Source organism: Myotis davidii, unplaced genomic scaffold, assembly GCF_000327345.1.
Source record: "Myotis davidii unplaced genomic scaffold, ASM32734v1 scaffold39, whole genome shotgun sequence".
NCBI lineage: Eukaryota > Metazoa > Chordata > Mammalia > Chiroptera > Vespertilionidae > Myotis > Myotis davidii.
Window position 1 is genome coordinate 34,135 of NW_006290531.1, and position 18,252 is coordinate 52,386.

The 18,252-nt window shown below is 39.2% G+C and overlaps 1 protein-coding gene across 1 annotated transcript in view; it reads right to left on the bottom strand.

The window, feature by feature from the left end:
• Window positions 1–18,252, bottom strand: part of WDFY2 (WD repeat and FYVE domain containing 2) — a 200,560-nt gene that overhangs the window by 20,076 nt on the left and 162,232 nt on the right. Inside the window, exons 6-7 of the mRNA XM_006763568.2 lie at window positions 16,242–16,354; window positions 1,564–1,690 (exon numbers count right to left, since the gene is read on the bottom strand). Coding sequence (XP_006763631.1) covers window positions 1,564–1,690; window positions 16,242–16,354 — 240 coding nt within the window. The remainder of the gene's footprint in view (window positions 1–1,563; window positions 1,691–16,241; window positions 16,355–18,252) is intronic.

Below are 18,252 nucleotides of genomic sequence, written 5' to 3' on the forward strand. Positions count from 1 at the left end.
TACTTTAGGTTTAATTTCTCTGGGATTGAGAGACTGTACCTCAACTTTATAGTTTTTCCACTTACCAAACTGTAGGTGTAAGTTTCCTACAACAACACTCTCCATCAGGGTGCTCAGCACACAGTAATGCTGGCATGGAGCATTGTGACCCTTTCCCACCCTGTGCACGGGTCATTCAAGACTGCTCGCAGTCTTCATCAACCACTGTGTAAAAGCAAAGCTAGTTATTAAGCTCATCTGAATGAGTCCAACAAATATTACTAACCTTCATTCAAAACCTGCATTTTATTTCTCTGAGAGAGCCTATGTGTCAGGAATTATCTGGCAGATAAGGTAATAACAGAGTATTATTAAACTGGACTGTGATTTCTCTCTTCACTTAACATGGATGATGCCAACTCCTACAGGAAGTTGATGCATGTCACCTTGTCTGGAGAGAAATATAAGGGAACTATTCCTCTAATGAGCAGATGACAAAGTCCAAGTGGCCCCACAAGCCAGCTTTGGCCCCAGACAACCAGTCTGCTCTCTAAAATGGGAAAGAAAGGTTTAGCTACTTCTCCAACACTAAGCTATAACACTAAAATAATGACCTGCGCAAGGGCCCTCCAAAATTGGATTAGGAGACTGTTTTAAAACTACTGTTTCTAAGCAGTTTTATAGGAAGAGCTAAAACCAATCAGCTCACTGGGACATTACTGATTTGTTTATGGAAGTCTGTAGTTACTCTCAATATCATTTGGAAAACTTCACAAGTTAAAAACAATTTAGATTAGAGTTCCACAGCACATCTAAAGCTCTTTTCTTCAGCATGTTCAGACTCTGTCCCCAGGGACTGTGGGTAATACAGTGTAGGACAAATCAGAGTGTGATCTGAGGTTCACCAGCAGAGAGCTGCCTGGGATGGGAGGCCTGCTACCATCCAGATGCCCTCAGCTCCAGAGCAGTGACCAGAATCTTTAAAGACAGGGCCCAGGAAACTACTTTAAACCAATTTCTCAGTGATCTCTGTGCCCAGCCAAGTTTGAGAACTTGCTCCAAGGAAATAAGAAAACTTTCTCAGCTCTTCCTCTCAGACCCCTGAAATCCGTTCTAAGGAAGAACCTGATAAATACGTGAAGTACAAAAGGTACTGTGTAAGGAAGAATATTATCTCACATATTTTCCTTAAGCTATCAGGAATCTTGATGCCACATTTGACCTCAATTATAGAAATTCTGTAGGCCTTCATGGCTTGTACTTTTAAACTCTTCTTCTTTCATGCTCAAATTTTTACTCTTATATTCTCCCTGGTTCTAACTTTTACCTTCTTTTTATTTGCTGCCATTATCTTATCTTATGGTTTCTATAAGAGCTCTCATATCCTCTATGGAATAGAATGCAGTATAAATAAGTAAACATACTTACACACAGACATAAATCAAAGTGGCCATTATTTGTTTTCCTACCCTGTTCCTTCCCATGCTGAGATCCTGCCATAGAGACTGAACCACACTCCTTTATTCCAGCTTTCAGCTGGGAATTTTTTCTCAGGAGTTCTTTACAAAGCACCAACAGCCTTACTTGTGTCCTTGGAGCTCGATGGCAGTTCCTTTTCTCCCACCGATGTCCCACATGATTACAGAGTGATCAGAGCTGCCTGAGAACAAAACTCGCTGGACCGGGTCCCAGCAGAGAGCAGTCACCCCACCTGAGAGACCAGACACAGTGGAACATTAGTCACATAGTAACAATATTATTCACCAATAAAATACGAATGCAAATGAGTTAGGCTCTTGTGCAGTTCCTGGCATACAATAATGTTTTTGTTTAAAGAGTAAACAATAAGTCCCCAAAGAGAGAATAATTGGCTCTGAGAATAAGAATTCCACTAATTTATTTTATGGTACATTTAAATTTTTGGAAGATGCAGTTTCCAAAAATTTAAATGTACCATAAAATAAATTTCTCTAAAGACCAAAGACAATGAAAAAGATAATTAATTGACCTTTAAACAATAGTCATAATTCTAAGAAGAATGGAGAATATTGCATGGTTTGGAAATATTAGCAATATTGTTTTAATTGTTGTCTACCTCCTACCCCCACAATAATAGGTGAGAACTTATAAGGTTTAAAAAGATTAATTAGGTTTTTTTATCTTGAATATCAGCTATAATTAGACTATAGTATCTGAATTTAAGTTTTATTTTCTCTCGTTGCAAATTTAAATTTACAGATTCTGGGCAAATCATTTACATCCTTAAGTGTCAGTTTCCTCAACTATTTAAAATGGGGATGGTGATACGGTGACTACTGATAACAACAACTTAGCCATCACCTGCTACATCTGATTATATGAGAATCAGAGCGGATCAATTATACAGGACCACTCTGTAAACTGCATTACTCTAGAGGTGTGGCTATAAAATACGACAGATTTTCTTCTTTGGCAGTGCCCTTATAAATCAAACTTGTGCACTGAGTATGATATTAACTTTTTCCATATAAGGTGAGCACAAAGCCTACAAATAATTAAGAATGTGAAAAGCACTCATCTTTTACATTATTGAAAAATACTAAAATGTAAGGTTCTTGTTTTTTCTTTTTATAAGGTTCTTTATTTTTTAAAAAAGAAAAAGACTATATTCTAAAAACAACATAAAATAGCTTACTTGTTGCAATCTGATGTTTTTCTTCTTTAGATTATCTATTTGTTCTAATAAAGTGTTTAACTTTAAAAGCTTTTAGAAAAGTTTCCCTTAAATAATTGTGATTTTTTTCAAGATCAAAAGGAAAAAAATACCTACTATATTGCATTGTGTTTAATAGCTTCTTCCTATACCTGCACAGCATTCTGCTTACATATATTTCTGTCCATGTAATTAACATCACTTCCCCCCATTACACATATGGTAAATACCCCCTGCAGCTCCCATCTCCTCTTCCCTCACCATTTCCTCCCCCATCCCCCTTACACACACACACACACACACACACCCACACACACACACACTACTAGTACCAAGCACACGCCAGCATCAGACAGGCTCTCGTATTATTGTCTGTTGAATGAATTAAGGAGCAGATGAATGAAAACACAAATATATATAAACACGAATCCATGAACTGGTGGGGTCCCTTGGCGTGGCCTGCAGGGATGGGCCCAAACCGGCAGTCCAACGCCGCCTGCCGCTACTGCTCATCCAGGCCCTGTTGCGCCTGCCACTGCTGCCGCTGCCTCTCGGTAGGCTCACTGCCACTCCACTGTGGTCTCCGGGCTGCAGAGGCCAGTCATGCGCCCTGCATCGGACGGCCATACATCAGCTGAGCAGCACTGACCACCGGGGGGGGGGAGGGGGGCAGCTCCTGCGTGTCATAGCAATGGGTCGACTGGTCGTTTGGTCACTTAGGCTTTTATATATATAGATTTTTTTAAATCCATAAATCTTACTTGCAACTCCTCTGTGATGCTTACTTAGCCTTTCAATGCTAAATATTTCCTCCTCCTGTAGAACTCATCTTCTTTCCCTGCTATTAAACTCCATGATTATACTTATTTTTAAACATCCTTCAGTATTTGGCCATGTAATAGTTCAAGATATGCATTCCATTCTGCAAAACATGTTATTTGTTCCCACACAGCACCCAAATGGCTTATTTTGTTAAATATCTGTAGCAGAGTTAGCTAACTGTCCATCTAACTTCACATTCCCTCTTTCATATAAAGCGTACTTCCTGGAAAGCTGCTGTCCTGCAAGGACCACATTTACCAGGCCCTCTTACATCTAGGTGGCATGTGACCAGTTCTCAGCAACAGAACCTCTACAGGAAACCAGATAGTAGGCGGAAATAATGTGCATCTCTTCCAGGCCAAGGCAGTTAAGATGTCCCTTTCCCGCTTCCTCCTAGAGGTCTCCAAGACCCCAGGACAGGGAGAACATGTATTCTAGGAGGAGCTTAGGTGCCTGAATGACCACATAGAAAGAACTGTAAATTAGCAACACCTATACTGGATTGTTACATGAGCAAGAAATAAACTTCTGCTGCATTAAGGCACTAAAATGTTGAAATGACTTGTCAGAGCAGTTAGCATTGCCTTTTACAATGTCATGTATTTTTGGACTATTATAATAAGGCCAGTCCAAGAGGAAGGTGAGAGTCACCAAGACCTTCATAAATGTCATACAAATGAAAATGTTACTAGTTTAGACTGTTAAACTTGATGCCCAATATTTAAACAGAATTTAGCCTCCAAAGCAATCCATCATAAACTCTTGAATTCGTTTTTCCTCCAAAATATATCCAGAATCTAAGCACTTCTCATTACCTCTACTGCTATCTTCATATAAGCCACTATCATACAAGGAAAATTAAGAAGTATGACACACATTTTGTTGTAAAGGCTATGGCAGAAAACAATATTTATACACACTGCTGATGAGAATGCAAACCAGTAAAGTGGGGTAGGTCACATCTAACAAAACTACATATGTGCTTAGCTCCTAATCCTGCAATCTCACTTCTAGATACTGTCACTTGAAGATACTGTCCCCAGTCTCACCAAATAATACAAAAATATGCATGCGCAAGGGTATTGATTTCAGCATTGTTTGAAAAAGCTGAATATTGGGAACAGCCTAAATACTCATGTAAGAGAGTGGGAAAATAAACCATGCTACACTTACACACAGTGCTATGTACCTCTGAAAATGAATGAGGATCTCCTGGATGGACAAAAAGTGATTTCCAGAATGTACTGTAAAGTGAAAAAGACAAAGTGCAAAAGAATTATCTACATCATGCTCCCTTTTACCTAAGAAAATAAGGGTAAATGAGATATTAAAGAGCTTTATTAATAGCAGGTGTGTGGGGAAGGCTGCGGAATGGGAATGGAGTAGGGATGAAGGAGAGTGACATTTTTCATAGTATATATTTTTTTGTTTGGTTCTGAGTTTTAGAACCATGTATATGTTTTACATACTCAAAAACAAGTTAATAATAAAAATCAACTTGGCATGTGCGATTGTGTGTGGATCCAAAATGGAATATACACTAAACAGAAAAACCTAGCGGTACTACAAATGAATGATACAACCACACTAAAGCAGGGTATGGGGAGAAGTGATAAAAGTAACTTTGGAAAATGGTAATAAGGTTAAATATAAAAAGATTTGTACACAAAAATTGTACTTTGATTAATAGGCTTGTATTTCACAGGGCTATGTGAAACAATTCTGGAACAGTTCTATGCGTATTCTAGGATTAACTAAATAAATGTGTTGAGGATAATAAGAGCTGAGTTCCTCACGATTATAATAGGAGTTATAAATAAGAGGAGGAAGGTTAGAATGATCTCTTTGTGTTAGACTGGGCTTATCAGTATGAAATCACAAAAAATATATAATTATAGATGTGTGAGTACACATGTATTTTTTAGCTTTGTCTACTGAAAGAGCCTAGAAGCAATTACATCTCATTAACAATGAGCACACACAGCACCCAAATTTTGGCTTCTAAATACTAGTCACTAATAGAAGGAATAAGAGCTGCTCAGATGGCTGATTCCAGGGCTACGGCAAGCAGTGCACAAGCTGAGCCAGGAACATTATGTGGTACCAAAAACTAAGACGTGTCAAAAAATGATGGAGACGTGTGAAAAAGGAGCCAATGTGAAAAGGTTCCTAATGGCGAAATTTGGGACAATTTGAGCAACAAAATAAATAAATGGTAGTACATGGTCCTCACACAGAAATTAGTGAGAAGTTGTGGGTCTACTCCACTATAAATAATTGAATACATAAATAGGGAGTAAGTAAAAGTTTTTCCTTATAGTACAATTCCAACTAAAAAGTGTAGAAGGAATAATGCTAATAGAAAAAACAATTTGGCAATCACCACAGTCATACTTACTCTGGTAAGAATCATCCATGGATACTAAAGTTATTGGGCAGAAATATAATAAGAAACAATATTTACATAGTTCCAAAGTATTTCTTCATAAAATACTTGTGAATTACAAAGGGTGATCAAAGTGGAGAAACCTGGCAGACACATACCCTAACCAAGTGATCAAAGTTATCGTCACCAGTAACAGGGCAAATCATGTGCACCCTGATAAGATGCACTACTTAAAAAGCATAATTCTCACTTTCGTGGGGTATTATAAAAAAATGCATAACCTGAATTTAACCATGAGGAAACATCAAACAAGCTCAAATGAAGGAACATTCTACAAGGGAGGGGCAGTCTAGCTAGTACTCAAAAATGCCAAGGTCTTAAAAGAGAAGGAAAGACTAAAGAAGTGTTCCAGGTTAAAGATAACTAAGAAGACATTATAACCAAATGCAGTGTGTGGACCAGGGTTGGATTCTAAACCAGAAAGAGGATATTAGTGTGAAAACTGGAGAACTGGGGATAAGGTCTGTGGATTAGAGAATAGCATTGTATCAATGTTAATTTCCTGATTTTAATATTTATACTGTAATATTCAAGGATGTTAACATTTGGGGAATATGGGTCAAACGTTATTTCAAAATGAAAAGTAAAAACAAAACAAAACAAACCTATGACTATTATAATAGCCTCCTATAAGGTTTCTTTGCTTCCACTCCTCTTCCTATTGTCCACTCTCTATCCGGTAGCCAAAGTGATCACTGAAGAACACAAAGTAGATTCTGACACCCCTTGCTCCAATCACTCCTGTTCCCGTACCACTGTCCATGGCCTTTCATGATCTAGCTCCTGTCGTGGGGCTTCACCTCCTCCACCTTACTCACTCCATTCTAGTCACACTGCCCTGCCTGCTGTTCCTATAGCGTGCCAGATTCATTCCCACTCTGGTCTTTGCAATTTGTTGCCTCTGCTTGTGATCTTCCCCGCAGTGGTCAGCAAACTCATTAGTCAACAGAGCCAAATATCAACAGTACAACGATTGAAATTTCTTTTGAGAGCCAAATTTTTTAAACTTAAACTATATAGGTAGGTACATTGTTATTAACTTAATTAGGGTACTCTTAAGGTTTAGAAAGAGCCACACTCAAGGGGCCAAAGAGCCGCATGTGGCTCGCGAGCCACAATTTGCCCACCATGGCCCTAGATTATCACTGGCTCATTCTCTCATTTAACACAAGTCCTTGCTCAAATGTCACCTCCTTCGGAGAGATCTTCCTTCACCACTCCTACCTCTATCCTTCTTTTATTTTTCCTTGGCATAACAATATATATTTATTTATTGTTTGTTGCCCCAACATAATATAAGCTCTAGGAGGGCTGGTTTTGGCTTATTCACCATAGTATCCCTAGACCTAGAATTCTACCTTGCATAGTAAATACTCAATAAGCTCAGACAAATGAGCAAACGACTGAATGAAGGAATAAGTACATGAATGAATGTTCTTTGCTTTGTTCTTAGCTCATAAAACAGTCATATGCCATCTCTTTTTCTGTCTAACCAGTGTTGTTTAAATGATAGCCTTCATCTATTCTATTACTCACACCTTTTAAGTCAGGAAATGCTCATCTGAAGGAGAAGCTCTGGAGATGGTCTTGCTTGACTGGTTAAGCCACTAGGATTAAGGGGATAGAAAAGAGAAAGATGACAAATGCATGATTTCCCCTATATAACATGTTTGTCCCCCGCCCCAAATTCTTACGTTGAAACCTAATCCTCAATATTTGGAAGTGTTTAGGTCATAAGGGTGGGGCCCTGAAGAATGGTAGGAGTAGTGCCCTTATGAAAGAGACCCCAGAGAGCTTTCTCACTCCTTTCTGCTAAGTGAGGTTAGAGTGACAAGGCAGCAGTCTATAGACAAGGAACTGGGCCCCATCAAACACTAAATCTGCCAGGACCTTAATCTTGGACTCCCAAGTTTTCAGAAGTGTGATAAATAAATATCTTTTGTTCATAAGCCACCCAGCCTATAGTAGTCTGTTAGGGCAGCCCAGACAAAGATAACATAAAATGGGTAACCCAGGCTCTCTAAGGCAGCATGTCAGATTTAAACAGTGGTGGTCTTCGATAAAAAGAATGGTTAGAAAGGCTTATTTGACTTAAAGACTTAGACAGGTTTTTCATCCTATCAGAAAAAACATGGAAACACTTAAAAAGAATTTACTAAGTGCCACATGATAAATACCTTGCAACTTCTTCCAACATACATCCACATCTACAAACACTGCACCATAAGGCCCTCTGGCTTTCTTTGTTGGTTACTATAAGACGTGGATAGTTTATGATGAAGAAACTGGACACTTGGCTATGGTATTTAAGTACACAAGCTCTAGAATCAGATTCTGGGCTCAAATTCCAGCTGTCTTTGTTAAGTATGAGACAAGGGCAAGTTACTCAATGTTTTTGTGCCTCAGAAGTTTGCTTTGTAAATCAGGGGTGATAATTTTGTTGAGATTAAATAAGTTAATATATTATAAGGACACAGAATAGTGCCCAGTACATGGGAAACACTCAATAAATGTTAGCTATTATTACAGTGCAAGAGACCTCATCTATACCATCTCTATGACAGTATCCTTTGTTGAGCCAGCCTTCGGGCAGTGACTAGCTTATTCCCTCAGAGCATCTCATACTGCTCTCCCAACCATTATGAGATCAATTAAAGTTTTAGAAACAAGTTCGATCTCTAACTTTTCCACACTGCATTAGGCTGTAAGGGGCCAGAGCTGAGAAGGGGAGTTCTTCATAACACAGAGTTAGGAAGAGAGAAAAAAAAGATAATTAGGCTAAAACAAGTCAGGGTATACTCAGCATCCTCCCAAGACTGAAAGTATTACACCACTCTTTAATAAGAGTGGAGAAGATGAAAGGAAAAGCTAAAAGACAGGCAATAGGATGAGACTGAGGGAAACAAATAACTGCAGGGTGCCATCCAAGCTCTATGTACATGTCCTAACCATAGTGTCCATTGGAGGTTGGCTTATAAATTGTAAACCACAGCATTCATTTCACGTCAGCTCCAAAAGCATGGATTGATCATGTTCTATACGGTAGGCCCTGTGCTAAGCTCTGTGGATATAATCAAATCAAATAAAACTCAAGACTTAACGCCAACAGAAATGTACAATGATAAAACGATGGGATTATCTGAGAACAAGAAGGACATGCACATTGTTTGGTGGAGCCATTCACTCAGGGACATGTGGCTACTCCCTCTGCCTGGAGTGCTGGTCCTACCTTTTATCATCCAAGTGCCTTTTTCTCCTCCTTCAAGGTGCAGCTCAGGTGTCCTCTCCTGCAGGAAGCGTTCTCCCAACCCCCCTCTCTAATCTAGGTGAGCTTGCCACCTCTGTGCACGTTTTATTGTCACACTCACCACTGTAGCTAACTTTAATGGGTTATAAATATGTTCCCACAGACTTTAGGTTCTGAATCTTTGTATTCAAGCATAGTGCCTGGTACACAGTAGGTGCTCCATAAGTGTTTACTGCTGTTGAGTGGATGGGAGAAAGGAATGGGAGGAAAAGAAACCAGAGTAATAAATCATCACTACAGAGACATGCAGCAGGGTCTGGGAGTTGGGGCCCAGCAGGAAGGCAGCACACTAAGAGCCATGGAAGGGGCACAGACAGATGAAGAGAAATGTGGCTGGGAATAGTCTCTTCCTTTCCAGGTGGGTCCTTGCATCTATCAGCAGACAGAGCTTCCTGATGAACAGTCCTTTCTACTGAACATGTTTGGCAGCAGGGGAAGGCATCCACTTTCATTCAGCCAGCCTGCGCTCACAGTAATGCAGGCACATGTACCTCTGCTCAGTCCCACACCCAGGCCATCCTCCTTGCCTCCCGTAACTAGGAGAATGAGAGCCAGGGGCTGCAATGGTTGTGGGTTTCCAGGGTTTGTGATGCTTTAAATGACAGAAATCTTTTCTCCACCTTTCCGCTCCCCTTCAAGGTTTTATTATATGCTTCTCCCTGCCTTTGACCTCCACCATATGACCTCCAGAATAATTTTTTAAGATAAATAAATTTATTTTTAAAATAAAAGTATTTAATCATTATAAAATTTATCTGTACTATTATATACTCGCATAACTGTAATTTTTAATGGCTGCATAATATCCCAACACATAGACATACCTTAATTTAGTTCACTTATTATTAGATTTTTCAACTTTTACCTTTATAAATTTTGCTAAGATGAATATTTTTAAACATAGAACTCTTCACATTTCTGACTAGTTAGGAGAGATTCCCAATTGTGTTAGCAGACAAAGAGTATACACATTTTAAAAAATTTAATACGTGTTACCAAAATGCTTAGTGAACAAAATTTTGGAGGGACTTTTACAACCAATCTTACAAAAGCTAGACTATGTAGAGTGCTGTAAAAATCAGGGCTAGAAACTGCTGGGTCTCTCTTCACCAGTACAAGTCTGGTACCTCACTTGGGTGTCTAGTCACACTATGCAAGGTGAAGGTATGTAAGCTAAATGTGCCTAAAGCAGAGTCATCTAAGAAAGTCCTCAGACCATGAAGCCTCTTGAATGAAACAGTTGACTTTTTTGCTCTAGGTTGAAGTGATGAGTGTTTTGGTAAAGCTAAATGTACCCTTATCCCTACGCTACACCTTCCTCCTGAGACCCACAAATCCAGCTGTCTCCTTGCCCCCAAGGCATCTCTTGGTCATGTCCAGATTAAAGCACCGTGATATTCTCTCCCAGACCTGTTCTACCTCAAATATTCCCGGTCTCAGTAAATCACATCACTGTCCACCCATGTGCTCCAGATAGAAACCTGGAGCCACTCCTGCTGCAATTGCCAAGTGCTGCTGAATCCGCATCTCCTAAACAGATTTTTTTTTTTAAGGCAAAGATTGACTTTTGTTAGGGAGAAAAAAACTGGCCTAAGACATGACTACTCACCATGCACTGCTTTTAGTTAGGATGTTTTAATTTCCCACAATGAAGGTACAGGCCCTTGACCAGAATTGAATCTGGGACCCTTCAGTCCCCAGGCCGATGCTCTATCCACTGAGCCAAACCAGTTAGGGCTAGGCCTCTGAGTTTTTAAGGCCGTGGTGCAGGCCTTCCCTAAGCCTGTCAGGTTCCTAAACAGATTCCTAAATTGAATCCTCTTTTTTCCATGCCCACTGCCACCCCTAAGTCCAAACAAAGGTCACCTTTTCTAGGAACACCAGCAGTTGCTTTCTTTCTAAACAGTCTTTTCACATCCATTCTTGTCCTCACTCCATCCACTATCCACTGCTGCCAGAGACTTGTTAAAATGGAACCTGTTACCACTCTGCTCACCCTTCATCACTGGTTTCCCACTGCCTGTGAACAATGTCTGAGGTTTTTAACGTTGCCTGAAAGGTCAGCCTGTACTTCTCTGCCCTGGCTCTCCACACGGGCCATTTGACTTCATGCAGCTGTTCACACTTACCCAGGCCAGGCGTCACACTTATTTCACACATTTGGGGCCTGGAATATTCGCACCACCTGGATCTCCTCTTTTTCATTAGGGTGTCATTTATGCACCACTTCCTCGAAAGCTTCCCTTTAACTCTCTGGACAAGGAGAGGCTCTCTTGTTATTGTCTCCCAATGCAGCTTATGCATGGCATCCAGGCTCCACAGCGCTTGCTACACTCATGTTTGATTATCTGCAAGTATTAGTTTAACGCTTATATTCCATGACTGGAAGTCGGCTAAACTAAACATTATGCTTGTTTTCACCTATGTAATCCAGCATTCATCAAATAGAGACTCTTGATGAAAATATCAATCTATTACACTTTATATAAACTAGATTGATTGAAAGTCTTCATTGTAAGCAAAAATTATGTTTTCAATTATTTGAATCTCCATATTTGTACTGAACTATGTCTTTCCTTGTTTTTGTTATTTGTTAAAGTTACCTTTTCACTTTCAATAAGTCTCCTAACAGTTAATGGAAAAGTTTGTATTTAATTTTTCATTAATTAGTATGCTTGGCAGATTTACATTTAAGCCCTCCTGTTTCTAATACGTTTATACTAATAAAAAAATTTCTAAGAAGTAAAAGAAGAAATATTGATATTATGAATGGTCAAAATCTGATATTTACTCCTTTCTTCAAGTCAGTGTATGACTTTTTGGTAGAAAAATATTCTAATTTCTGCAGAAATAGCAAAACACTACAATACTTTGCATCAGCTCTAGAGTCTAGAAATAAAACCAGCAGAGGAAGCATAAGAACATAAAACTAGTTTCTTAAGTCCCCTTAGATTAGTAAATGCTATGTCAGAGCCTCTGAGTATACCTATTAGCTGATTCCATCACAACCCACATTTTTATGATCTTCTGTACTATAGCAGAGTGACGGGGGAATGTTATGGCTCTGCACACGGACCAAAAACTTGTCTGCTTCTGAGTTTGGATCTGGACTGACAAGAACTCCAAGATCACTTTATAATGGATCTGGGTTTATCTTAAGGTCTTTGTTTGTGGGATAGGGGAGGGAGGAGATGAATAAATCCTTACAAAACCCCCTTTTCCAGAATTGTGTCTGCCCGAGTTTGGGACCCCTCGGGGGCCAAAATGGGCCTACTACACAGGGGGAGCTCGGTAACATGTTTGGACCACCATGGACTTTCTTAGGCATCCTAGCTTTAAATGAGTTGTGCTATAGCCAGACTGGCAATGGGTAGATACTACTGTTCAGGAATAATAGCAAGTTAAATATGTGACCTGCTACATTTGCCTTCATGTTAGTTAGTGACCTTCTGGGGCCATATTCTGCCTTCCTCAAAGACACTTCATGATAAAAATCATATGAAAATGCTTTAAACATTTTGAGAAAGACAAGATATAATGTCAAGGTACCATTTTATATTAGAACTAACTCACAATACATGAAACCCTTGGGCCACATCTGGTTTACCATATAGCAGTAAGCAGCAGCTACTTACCTTTTTTCTGACCTGAAGGCAGCAATACAGAATTCAGAGCACTCCTAACAGCCACCATATGGTGAACACCTAACTACTAAAGAGCCAAAAGGTCAGGCTCAACACCACCTCCACCTAAACCAAATCTGGGAGTTAGCCCGCCCATTATGGCTGCTGAGTTCACCCCTAAATTTTTACCTTGCTTTCACATTACCACATTTCTAGGTATTAGCTTTCCAATTACACTCTCTACTCACTGTCAGAACAATCTTTTAAATTTGATCAAATTAACATATTTGCTTTTAAAAACTCTTTAATGGTCCATACAAGAAGGAACTGATGAATGCATAAATAACTGGAACAAACAGATGTTTCTCTCTCTCTCTCTTCCTCTCTCTAAAATCAATAAAACAAAAAACCCCAAATACCTCTTTAATGGTGTCTCACTGACATGCCCTCAATGATCTGAACTGACTCTCACTTCCTTTCTGGCTGCCCCTACTTCATACTCAGAGTTCTAGCTCAAAAGAGTTACTAGGTGTTCCCAAGAGAGCCACACTCTTGCAAATCTCCATGCCTTGGACCATGCGAATTTTTTTCCTGCCTAGATTGTTCTTCTTACTCTTCTGTGAATTCAACACTTACTAGTACTCCTCCCCCAAAAATCTAAACTCAAACCACATCTTCCCTGGGGAGGTCTTCCCCGACTAACTCCCACTTGCATCCAAACTGGTGCCCATTCTTTGTTCTCGGAGACACTTCGGGCCTGCTTCTCCACTGTTCTTACCACCATGCACTAGAATTACTGGTTTAACTTTTGTCTCTCTCACTGGGCTGTAAGAAATTTTAGGACAGCGACTGTGCCTTTTAATTCTGTGACTGAGAACAGTGCCTGAGATCAACCAGAGAGCTCACAGGTGTAAAGAGACAAGGGTCCAGGGCAGAAACCACAGAGAAACAAAGGAGGAGAAAGAGCAGTTGGAGATGCAGAAGAAAACTGGAAGATAGCACGTGTCACAGAAGCCAAAGGAGGTCAGTTACACGCAGGAAGGAATCACAACGTAAAATGAGCCGCTGAAGGTTTAAGTAGGGCATAGTTTAAACCATGTCCACTGGACTTAGCAACCAGCAGGCCATTGGCTGGCTACCTTGGGGAGAGCAGTTTGAGTGGAGTGATGAGACGAACAAATTGCAGGTAGCTGAAAAGGAAATGGGAGATGAAGAATTTGAAGCAGCTAGGAAAAGGATATTCTTTTAAAGCATTGCTATTTGCTATAACATGAAGATTATGCTAAATGAAATAAGCCAGTCAGAAAACAAATACTATGATTCTATTCACAGGAGGAATGGTAGTAGTCAAATTCATAGACAACAGAAAGCAGCATGGTGTTTGCCAGGGCCTGGGGGAAAGAGGGGAGTTAGTGTTTAATGGGTACAAAGTTTCCATTTTGCAAGACGAAAAATGTTCTAGATGGTGGGGTGATAGTTGCAAAAAAGTGTGGATGTATTTAATGCCATTGAACTGCACAGTAAAAAATGATTAAAATTGTAAACTTAAGATTAGGTATAGTTTACCACAATTTTTTAAGAAGAGAAAAAACATTGCTATTAAAGACATCACCACAACAGGACATGGAATGAGAGGATTTTTGTTTGTTTTTACCTGAGAGGCAAGAAACCTTAGCATGTTAATAAATTGAGAAAGAGTGAGTTAGTCAAAGGGGAGAGAAGGGAATGACTTTGGTGCTGAGACCCTGAGGAGACTGAGCGTAGGGCCAGAGGACAGCAGGTTCCTGCTCCAGGCAGAAGAATGGGTGGGCACAACAAAAATTTTTTTTAAGTTTCTATCTATTTTTCTTTGAAGGAAGCGGCTGGAATGGGAGGGAGTGGGGGCTGAGGGAGAGTGGGGAAGGTCTGAGGAAGCTGTTAAGGGGAATGGTAGGAGTGTGCTGAGGACCAGTAATCATGTGCAGAGGTTAAGAGGCAGTTCCTGACTCTGCACTGGGATGATGGGCTAAGACTCCCAGCATAACTTGCAGCTGGGTCCTGACCCAGTTAGTGGCTGACAGCACAAGGAGAGAGTGTGGATAGTGAGTGAATCATGGACAAAATTTACAGAGGAAGAACAAAGGGGCCCTGAGCTGAGCATGTTGGGAAGCACATGGTTAAAAGGGCTACATTGGGAAGGAAGAAAAGATGGGCTGGAAACATAGGGTAATGAGAGATCAAGGAGCAGACTTCTCAACAAGGGGAAGAGCAAGTGGAGTTGGAATAAGGGTTTAGGGAAGCAACAGATTAGGAGACTGAAGTTAGCAGTGAAACATAGAAGTTTAAGATTCATGAGGTGGGAGAGTTCTGGATCCCTACCAGGCCAGGATTGGCCAGGGTATAAGTGGCTAAAAAGAGTAATCCAATCAGAGAGAATTGAGTCCTAGCCACAGGGGATATGTTTCTGTGTATCTTTCCTCCCAAACGTAAGGATAATTCAGATGATCTTTTAAGAATCTTTTTCTCTGGGTTCAATTTTCTCCCATTCCTTTTCTTCCCTTTAGGAAATCCCTTATGACCTACGTACTATCCCTTTTTACACCCTCATTCACCTACTTTTGTTCTTATATGATGCCTAAATTCAATATTAACCTTGTTGTGTACTCAACCACGGGTGTAATCTGCAGAAGATAAAGCCCATCAAAAACCATGAAAACAGGCAGTGACTTATTTTCCAAGGTTAACATCACACATTAAAAATACTAGTAAAAAATTAATCATCATCACCTATTCAAGACTTTCAAAGGCTGTGTGTATATTTTACATTAACTTGTTTAAATGACTCTGAGCAGGCTAGTAACATAAAGGGAGTCTTGGGTTTTAAATGGGAAAGAGCTCAAAAGGAAGGGAAGTTAAAGAACTTTTACCTTTTCATACAACCTGGTTACCTATGATGAACATATTTTTCATTTCACTTGTCTTGGAAGTGGGAGTCAGTCTTGCCCGCCATCTCCTAGATCCAATGATGGCAAGGACAGACTGAAGCAGCAACTGTCCTTAGCTCTCGGGGATTTCTGCAGTTGCCACATAGGCTCAAACAATGTCTCATTAACATGTGCCAACACGGGCTCTCTCTGGGGCAATATGACAAAGAACCAAATCACTAACATTTTCAAAATAGATTGAGTCTTCTTTTGTTTGTATTGATGGTGAAAATTTTTGACATTATATTCTAATGAACCATTCTGAAATCAGTTAAGTGTATCATGGGTATCTTTGTATAAGCCCAAAGTATACCCTGTCACATTCACATCTTATCTGAAACCAGGACATGCAGCACATGTAAGCTCCCTAAGAGAGCAAGTGGCACATGGATTTTGCTTTCAGTCCCACCTGTATGTCCTCTGAATGTTGTGACCAGGGTGCAGTTTTCTTGCTCCAGCTTGAGGATGGTTACTTGGCCCGAATGATCGCCAATAAACACATGCCGGGTTTCAACATCGAATCTATCATATAAGCATTAAGGATTTTTCTCAAATGAGTGGAGGGATTTATAAAAACAATAAATGTAAGAAAGATACAAAAGTGGACATAACAAATGAAAAGACAGTATTAGTGGACAGTGAGACTCAACATGATAAAGATGTCAATTCTCACATGAATTTATAAATTTAATATAATTCTTATAAAAATATTAACATGTTTTCTTCCTAGAGTTAGATATGTTGATTCTCAAGAAAAACAAATAAGCAAGAAAAGCCAGGAATATTCTGAAAATAACAGTAATATGGCATGTGATGGGGAAGGCTAGCCCTATCAGATATTAAAACGTGTTATAAAATTTCTTTAATTAAAAGTGTGGCACAGATGCATAATTGACAAATGGACCACTGGAACAGAACAGAAAGTCTAGAAACAGACCTAAAAGCATAGAGAAATTTGTTACGTGTCTACTAAAGGTGGCTCTTCAACTAATAAAGATGGATTTTTTTTTTTAAAGGATACTGACACAAACTGAATAGTCATTTGGAAAAATTAAATAGGATTTGTATTTCACATTACATACCAGGACAAATTCCATATGAATTAGAGATCTCAATGTAAAAATTTTTAAAAATATGAAAGGTCTAGATGGAAGAGTTCCTTTATAACCCTAGTGGAAAAAGCTATTACTATCAAAAACACAAACAACAAATACAATAAGTAAGGCTAAAAGACCAATGGAAAAAAAACATATTTGCAAATTAAGTCACAAAAGGCCCAAATCTCTAATATATAAAAAGAGTAATCAAGAAAAAAACCATAAGCCTAGTAGAAAAGTGGGGAAAATATATGAATAGTTCAAGAAATGAAAATGTTGCTATGCAAAAACACATTAACCTAGCAGGTCTGACTACTATCCTTTGAAAGGTTGTCTAAAAGGCTGACATGGCATCTGTGAACTTGGATTTTAGGAGGATTTCCGCCACTAACAGACAAGAGTGGCTAACTGTGCCTTAACTGCACAAACAATATGGTTTATGACAAACACCCACTTTCCTTGTGGGAGTCTGAAAGTTTGGTACATGCCACGCAGAGGCTGCCTATGTGACCAGTAAAAGTCGAAGGTGCTGAGTCTCTAGTGAGATTTCCTGGTTGATAATGCCTAGCAATAATCCTACCTCTAGAGAGCTGTCCGGGAATACACTGGCAAAAATACAAGACACATGACGGAGGCTATTCACCCTGCATTATGGTAACAACTGAAGTTTGAAAACAACGCAAAAGCCCATGAAACTGGGTCTTATTAATTTAACTATGACATATCCATGCAGAGGGAGGAAAAAAAGACCTCCATAAGCAAACTGACATGGAGTAACTTTCAGGATATATTATTAAGTGTGTGTGGGGGGGTTATATGCTTTACTACCTTTGCGTAAAAAAGGGAGAAAATATAAATATAAGTGTGTGTGTGCTCATATTTAGAAAAGAAAACCCTGGAAGGATAAATCAAGATCTAACAAAAATGGCTGCCTATGGAGAAGGGAGAAGCAAGTTGAGGGGGCAGAAATGAGAATGAGACTTCTCTCTTGTTATAGAGTTTCCATTTTATAATCTTGTAATTCTTTTACACATTAAAAATACTTATAAAATTAAAAAATCCCCCAAATTGACAATATTGTAAAATGAATGAACCTAATTATCAAATTGGTGATATAACCATGTAGTTAACACAATTATTTCAAGTGACTTCAAAGCACAGCATTTTGACTGTGCATTTTTTGTAGAACATATTTAAGGACAATGAGAAATGCAAAGAAATCTAAAAACTTATCCAGTAGTCTTGTTATTACAATATTACTATTATTATTTTGAAATATTATATGCGTTGATAATTTATTATTTTTTAAAAAATACACATACA